This window comes from Lupinus angustifolius, chromosome LG13 (assembly GCF_001865875.1).
Source record: "Lupinus angustifolius cultivar Tanjil chromosome LG13, LupAngTanjil_v1.0, whole genome shotgun sequence".
NCBI lineage: Eukaryota > Viridiplantae > Streptophyta > Magnoliopsida > Fabales > Fabaceae > Lupinus > Lupinus angustifolius.
Window position 1 is genome coordinate 17,318,861 of NC_032021.1, and position 9,267 is coordinate 17,328,127.

At 28.3% G+C, this 9,267-nt stretch overlaps 1 protein-coding gene across 1 annotated transcript; it reads left to right on the top strand.

Moving 5' to 3' along the window:
* Positions 7,344-7,994, top strand: LOC109325684 (wound-induced protein 1). Its single transcript, XM_019558186.1, has one exon. The coding sequence runs from the start codon at positions 7,430-7,432 to the stop codon at positions 7,895-7,897; it is 468 nt and encodes a 155-aa protein (XP_019413731.1). The 5' UTR covers positions 7,344-7,429; the 3' UTR covers positions 7,898-7,994.

Below are 9,267 nucleotides of genomic sequence, written 5' to 3' on the forward strand. Positions count from 1 at the left end.
TATAGAAATAGCTTTTCTATTTTTAGGATGAGACTATCTATATCCATTTTCTTCAGATTCTATAAGTTGGAACCTTACACATTAAATCGATCTTTTATTAAATTTAAGTTCGCCTTGTCTTTAAATAAAAAAGTGATTTTTTGTGATTTAGTGGATCTATCAACTTAACAACAAATTAAGGACATTTTAAAAATATTGTGAATAAAAAACAATAAATTTGAATGTATTGAGTTGTGAGCTTTCAAACAAATAAAGAACTAGTTATGCTTCAAGTTGAAAGGAATAGAATATTACCAAATTTGTCTGGGTAAAGGAGCTTTCCTTTGAATTTGAAGTGGGATATCACTACTCTAGTTTGGATTTAGGTCCTATTCGGTACCGGACAGTCGAGTACTGGATAAGATTATGACACGCGATAAAATTTAATTTTTAACGGACATGATTTTAAGTTATTTTTTAATAAAACAAAATTTTCTTACTCCTAATTTTAGTTTTGAATGATATATGTTTCCAAAAAGAGTGAATTAGTATATATATATATATGCAAATCAGAGTTTTTCTAATGTATGTGTTTTAGATGCATCTTATTTTATACTTACTTTTTTGAAGGAAAATAATAATTTGTGGCATAACTATGTTAATGATATATTTATCATAGGATTTCATCTAGTCTTTTATGATGTCATAAAGCTAGGATTTATCTTATTATGCACTACTATGTCACAATACTCTAAACACAATAAAAATATTATATTTTTATTTATATTTCTTTCTAGCTTGTACCCTTTCCTCAATAAAGCACTCCTCACATAACTCTTCTATTATGGATGAAAAAAATCCAAAAAAATACATTAATATAAGCTGTCATTGTTATTTTCTTCTCTTTTATATAAGGTTTGTGTTGTTGACCTTATGAATTCCATGGGAATCATAATTTGAAGTCAAATTAAATAGTAAGAGAAGGACAGCTAGGAAAGGGTGGACATAACATATAGGGCATTGAGGTATTTTAAAACTTGTTAAGCTCAATAATAATTCATAAATATAGGGCATTGGATCCTCTACACACCCACTAACTCCTTAAGTTCAAATTTGGTAATGATTTGGCAGTTCTAGAGGGTTTTTTAGGGTGCATATATAACATAGGTATAGATAGGAGGGAATGCTAATAAATGTCATGAAAATATTGTTTAAAAAGAAAAAAATTTAATTTCATAGAAACTTATTTTTGAACACATTGATGAGCATTTTTTTTATAAGCAAATATATTAGAATCAGGTACAAGAGGTGCCAACCCAATTACAACTTACAAATAAGATCAATACAAGAGTAAGGATCAATACACCATTGGGTAAAAGTGTATAACTTAGATCCTATATTTTTAGAAATCCACAACCAAGATCTAATTTGAATCGAATCCATAATCTGTGTAAAACTAACTTTGTCCCCCCTAAAAATAATATCATTTCTTAACTTCCAAATCGACCAAATAACAGCAAATCATAACATTCTCCACATCGATTTCCCTTTACTAATCTTACAGAGGGAATCATGCGTCTTTAGCGATTCCACAATCGAATCCGACAAGGTAATTTGAACCTATGGATAGGTATAAAGTTGTATAACCCATGTCAAGTTAAGAAATCACAACCTCAAGGATTGGTGGTAAGGGATGAAAAATAAGTGGAATGAAATGAAAGTTTATGTAATTATTTTAGGTCACTACATTCCATTCCAAGTTTCCATATTGTTGCCCATGTCCAAGTTTGCCAGTTTTTTAATGTTAGAGATTGATTTCATGTTCCTTTTAATGGCTAAGCTAATAATGATGTAAGTTAATTTGACACACATTTTGACCTATAAGCTTAAAATATTTAGGTTTATGAGTAATTTATTTATATGTTGCTCAACTTATCTAATTCTTCATGATTCCTTATTTCCTATTTAAGACATACCTCTCTTGTTTAATTTTCCACATTTCTTACCAATATTTAAACTTATAGAATACATGTTAAATATTAAAAATACTCCAACATTAAAACAAAAACCCTTTAACAGCCATCTTATCATAAATACTGCATTTTTTATTAAATGATTAATATTTATAAAAACATTTTAATAAACGAAATACACACACAAAAATTGTATTTTAATGTGGTCATATCCATGTTTGCTAGTACTAGCAGTTGGTAGCATAAGCATAAATGTACTCGAACCACACAAGCATAAGCAATATCTTAACGTAGAAAAATGAAAAATGCTTATATACAATACTTTAAAAGTAAATAATAGTTTTGTAATACTTTAGTGGCTTAAAAAATTAAAAAATTGAAGTTTTCATGGAAAGATAGTATATAGTTTATATCAAATTAAATGATATTTTATTTTAAATAATGCATAATTATTTGATATGATGCTTTCTTCGATAAGTCTTATTTTTTTAAATATTTTTTATGAGTAAATTTATATCCTCTTGAAAAATAAGTTTAAAAATTCTTCTAATCATAAAAAATTATGTGTATCATTTAATAAACTTCCTATACACAGAGAGTAACATTTGTCACGTTCCTATAATTAAAAAAGTTGTAGACATATTTTTTAGGAGAAAAAGTGTATACAGTATGAGTTCTATATATTGTCACTATATTATCCATCATTTATATTTATTTAGTATCATAAAAAATAATACATATGAATGGTGGATGAAGTAATAATTATGTAGAAATATTTATATTAACAATACATAAATATTACATTTGTAAAAGATTTTCCATTTTTTTTTAATTTTCTAGTAAAATAGTACCTTAGAATTTGGGACAGTATATGATGGTATAATCAATGTCAATTCTCAAATCTAAAATCTTAACTGGTGCCGCTCGAATGGAAAACAACTAACCACCAAACTTATGGAACCCTACATTAATGCCAAGGTCCTACAAATTTCGAGCACAAATAATTCTACACGAAACTTTCCTTTCAATTATTTCAATATTTCACTTAATTAATCGATCTAGAGTTGAATATAAAGTTATAAACAATAAAATCCATAATGATCATTTATTACGGACTAAAGAAATACAAATGTATGTACCAAAAAGAAATACAAATGTAATATCCTTAGTAACGAATTATACATGTAAAATTTATCCGAAAAAAGTATATTTAGTTAATTTGAATATAAAATACTTAGGTACTTTTTAATTTTTAATAGTTTATCATTAATGATTATAAAATATGAAAAGTGATTGAGGAAATTATTATTCTTCTTAAATTATGAATGCCAAGAATTTGACATTAAATTCCATCATTCTCTTATATACAACCAAGTTTTTCTGGATTGAAAGCGATCCTTCTACTAACAATTTTGGCTCCTCAATCATTGAGTTAGCTAGCTAGGGTTTATGGACCAATAATGGATCTACTAGACATATGCAATAGCTAGCCATTAATGCATTTATGTCACACATTTTCTCCAAAAATCAACTCATTAATTTGTAGAATTTTTTAGTACTACCAAAGGTAACATAAAATGTGATCATCTACTTCAAACTTTGATAACGTATAGTACGATTTTCTTATCTCAAGCTAAAAACTTTGCCTATAAAAATATTCCATGCATTATCTATTATTTTCCATATTTTATAGACAAAAAATGCATTCGTTGGCAATTACAAATTTTATATATTGTCATTATATCATTCACTATTCATATGTAATTATCATTGACTTTTTAAAAAAAGTAATACAAATGAATGGTAGATGATATATTAAATATGTATACATTTTTACATGACAATATATATATATATATATATATATATATATATATATATTACACTTTATTTCATATCAATTCTTAGTATGGCCAAATAAAATTAATGTAGTCTTTGCAATGTTGGGAAGAGGATAATACATAAAGATTGGTTCTCAATTCTCATCCATGAATGTGCATTGCTGTTATGTCAATTATATTTCATTGTTTGTGTGGGCTATGCTTTATATTATAATTGAGAATGAGAATGTCCAAACTATGTGTACACGAGGCTTTTTGTATTATCTTTTCATGAAATTTTTGTACACCATAAGATTATTTAAATAGAAAGGTACACAAAAATTGCAATCATGATTCCACAAATTTTGATTAAAGTTCCATTAGTTTTTTACTTTTAATTTTTTATGAGTAAAAGATATATTGAAATGTGTATTATAGATGCTATCTTACATCATCATATTCAGATAATTTAAAGGGGGTATACACCAAAAAAATGAAACATGAACATTAGCAAATACACAAACCAATGTCAAGAGACCATATTTTAATTAATCATCTTATACAAACATAATATTGCCCTTCTAGTTATTTCTATAATCATATTATCTCATAGTTGTAATAGGAATCCAAATATTACTGATGTGATTTTGTTAAATCATATTACCGTTACTTTCAACCTCATTGTCATTATATCTAACCACAATGGACTTGAAAGTTATTTTTCGGGAACAAAAGTTGTTGCACTAGAATGCAGTGTTGTAAAAACCGGTTCGTGCTGGTCAGTTCAACCAGTAAATTGATCCAATACCAGTACGGTATAATAATTATATCGGTCATGCAATTATACCGATCAAAATTGTTCAAAATCGATTATACCAGTCGGTTTTTAATTCAATCGTACGGCTCATAATGATCGGTTTTATTTAAAATTAATTTTTTAATGAAAATAAAAAAATTATTGGTTTTTTTATTGATTTTTCAATATTAATGTTAATATATTATATATGCATAACTAATTTCGCGGTATACGGTTTAATTAGTGAACTACCACTTAAATCATTATACCACTGTACCCTAATTGATTCTGTTGACCAATACGGTATTAATAACAATGCTACTATGATCACAATACTTTACAAGAATAATATTAGAATCACAACTATAATTGTTGGACCATTCTTAAGGGGGAGCGGACTGGAAAGTGACTTGAGGGGGAGATTGTTGGGTTTATTCAAGTGTGAATTCCCACATTGGATATGTAGGGAGGAGTGAAAGAGTTTATAAGAAGGAAAGACCCATGAAACTAATGCCTTAAAGTTTTGGTTCAAGACGTGGTGTCTCCCTTGTGACTCTTCACTCTTCCCATACCCATGTAACAATGGAACTCCCCGGTAGTTGGAGGCTTCCCGATCGCAGTCTTGTCCAACAATAATAACCACTACAATTTACAACCATGAGTGAAACCATATTTAAAACCTTATATCTAACCTTATAATATGTTTCTGAAAATGAATTCGGTTAGTAAAGTTGTTAGACATTAGACATAAAAATGCATACACAAAAAATGTAACCTTGTAATATGAGAACATTTATATGATAGAGTCCAGTCCCTTTATACAAGGCTGTATCCAACTGTTGCCCTTTATTATTATAGCCAAGGTGCATGCATGATGTATCATACAATCATGAATCATTGTCCTTTTATCTATTTTTGTTCTTCTTTATAATAAAAAAATATAGAGATAAGATTCTTAGTTCCACCAATAAAGTGTTGGTCTGGTGGTATAAGGTCTCATTAGATTCCCAAGATTGAGGGTTCGATTTTTATGAACGACATTTGTTGGGAGTGGCAACCATGAACCCTAAAAGAGATTAATTATTTACTAAAAAATATGAAGATATATTCTTGTTAATACAAAAAAATATCACCCCAAACTCAAAATGATAAATTGCATCTCTCCATGACATTTAACAATTCTCAACTCTTAATATTAATAAAGTAAAAAAAACCGACAAAATCAAAGGTTTTGATTTTTTTTAAAATCACATTATTTACGTTTAGATGTATTTTTCCTAATTAATTTTTATTATTGGGAATTATTCTCTTTATTTATTTTTTTCACTCAAATTTTGTAGAGACTCATTTTTCTTCTTTTTCCACTTAAAAGGTCCTATAAAGGATTAGAGTGACTAATTCTTAATCAACATTATACACAATGTATATGCAATAATTAAATTACTAATATTTTGTTACCTAATAAGCTCTTGAATCTTGGGATCAGAGCAAAATAGGGATCAAGTTATCCATTTGTGAACTCTCTGATTTTATTTAGATGGAATTAAAAACCATTGATAACATTAAAATATATGATTTAATATATATATACTAGTAGTATAAGTGTTTTTTAACTGTCAGTAAATTATCCACTATTTATATATTAACTATTATTAATTCTCAAACAAAATTAATACAAATCAATGATAGTTGATGTATTGATTGTGTAAAAAACTTGATACTGAATCTACTACATAGTTACATCTTACAATATTAAAACCTATAAAAATTAATCTTTTTTGTTCCCCTTGTGGTTTAATAATATAATCTGATTAATGTAACTATGAAATTTGTCTCTAACTCAACTTTCAAACCTTAAGAAAAGTGAGTATAATTTTCCTTTGAATTCACCTAAAAGGTTCAAAGAAATTAATCACTCCTTGAACATGACTATCAAATTAACATCCCTATTAATGATTGGCTCTATCTCATTCTAAAAGTTCACATCCTTATATCCTAATGATTATTATTATTATTACTAATGTTATGTGTAATAAAAAAAAGTTATATGGTGTTTTGATGATTAAGGTGAAAGATTAGAGTGAAGGGGGTTAATGATTCGAGTCTCAATCACAACAAAATACTAACATGTTAATATTTGCCGATAAAAAAAATTGGTTTATATGTCTAACCTCTATCTCAACCATTTTTGGGAGAAAAAAATGAAAAAAAAATGCGAATGTATTTTTTGTTAAGTTTAATTCTTCTCAAAATAAATTGATAATAAGACAAGTAATTCAAAATATATTAAAACTGCATTTTAGAGAATGAAACATGAAACTCTCCTCATAAGCTTAATAAACTAGATGATTAGCTTTTTTTTAGAAAGGCCAAGAAATTGAGTATGATACAAGATTAAATATTTATCTTAAAACCAATTGATAATTGACTTTAGTGATTGAACAAGTATATACACCACACAATGGAGAATGAAATGGACAAAATGAGATGTACTTTTCAATATTTATTTTTCCCCAACATTATAAGTGTAGGTGTTAAATTAGATTTATAAACTAGTTGTACAAATAGTATTTCTCAATTATTATGTATATTAGGATATGAGAGATTTTGTCATTTTAAATGTGCAGCATTAACCCAATTTATGAAGGAGCTTATCTACACCCTCCATTCCACAATATCATAAACCAATCAATCATAACCTTCTAAATATTCATCAATAAATAATAATGCACCAAAAAAACTTAGGCATACCTACCTTCAAATCAAGGCCTATAAAAATCACCAAGCCCCTCATGCCATAATTCAAAAACACAAGGTAGTTGAACTTTTCATAAGTACAATTTCCTTAAAATTTCAAAGACATGGAATCTATTATGGTAATGGAAATGAAAAACAAAACAATAGTTGAAATGCTCTACAAGGCACTATTGGGTCAATTTGGCACAACAATGGACATGGTGTCAAAATTGCTAGCAAGTGACCTTGAGTGGTGGTTCCATGGCCCTCCACATTGCCAACATATGATGAGGGTCCTCACAGGACAAACATCACTCAACAAAGGGTTCAGGTTCGAGTCGAGGAGGGTGACCGCCATCGGCGATCGCGTGATCTCCGAGGGGTGGGAAGGTCAAGCCTATTGGGTGCATGTTTGGACATTGAAAAATGGTATGATCACTCAATTTAGAGAATACTTCAACACATGGCTTGTGGTGAGGGATTTGAGTCCACCAAGGTGGGAAGATGATAGACAACATAGTTTGCCTTTGTGGCAAAGCCAGCCTCATGACCTTAATCATAGGTCACTTCCAGGACTAGTGTTGGCCATTTAATTTGCACCTAAGGGTATGTCATGTGACAAAAAAATGTTGTTTAGAGTGATCTTATATGTAAAATTAGTAAATACAAGTTTGTTCATATTTGATTGAATTGTATAGTGATCTTAATTCACTAATGATTTCTATGTATATATTATGCAATTTTGATCTTTCAATTTTTCTTCATGTAGGAAATTTGTCTATCAATTTTTTTGAACTCTTTTGTTCTTAAACCTTTTGGGTATGCAATGTTAGCCCTTTCATCAAGCTTCTATCTAAAAAATAATGAATTGATAGAGAGACTAATGTTGTATAACAAAAAAGTTTAAGGACCTAAATTGCTAAAGAGAAAAGTTAAGAGACAAATAAGTGTATTTAAACCTACATTTATTGGTTTTAGGATTTGGCACCACCTATCTATTTAGTCCATGATATATATTTTTTTTTGGGAACAAATCCATGATATATATTATGAAAAAGCAAATTGAATCATTGACTTTCATAATCCATAATCAATTTAATTCTTATACTTTTACTCCAACACACCCTATTATAGTAATTATAAATGATGATTTCAAATTCAATTTTTTTTATATTATCAATCATATCTTTCAACTATTTTGGGTAAGGAACTAATTAATCTCTTTCGGGTTGCATGGCTGCCTCTCTGAGAAATCGAACTATGACCCTTTGGTGATTCTGATGTTCTAGCGAAACCCTACACAACTAGACCAACAATTAATTTTTAAGTATAACACTCAACAAAAAATTTAATCTATATATTCAAACAAGGTAAACGAAATACAGAATAGAATGGTCCTAATGATTATATTAAACATGTAGTTCCATAACTTTTTTGGTACTATCAAAAATATACTCTTACCCAAAAGGGTAAGGAACTAACTTCTTCAGGGTATGTGATTCATTTTCCAACAAATGTTTTACCTTTTAGTCATCCTGAATATCTAACGGAATCTTATACCATTAAATCAACACTTTATTAGTCTTTGGTACATAATTTGGCTTGTATGGACACAGTTTAAGTATAAAATGATTATCAAATTGAAATGAAAGGAATAAAAAAATGGAATATAAGTATATTATTACTTGATCAATATCCTTGCTATGTTTCTTAGTACTTATGGCCTATTCTTTCTTGTAAATTTAATGACTTTGGAAGGACCCTCAAAATGAAAGGGACACCAAGAGTTCTAAATTATTGGCATGGTTAAGGACATTATCAAAACACATCATCTTGTTGAGTGGTCATAATCTTAGAGAATTCCAAACAAAACTTGAAAATGGTGACTAAATTCTACTATGTATATAGGGGTTATTATCAATTATTTGGTCCTATATATTACCATTTTTGAAGAGTCACCTAC

Coding starts and splice junctions, on each gene's coding strand:
- LOC109325684 (XM_019558186.1), top strand. CDS start 7,430: ATGGAATCTATTATGGTAATGGAAATGAAAAACAAAACAATAGTTGAA.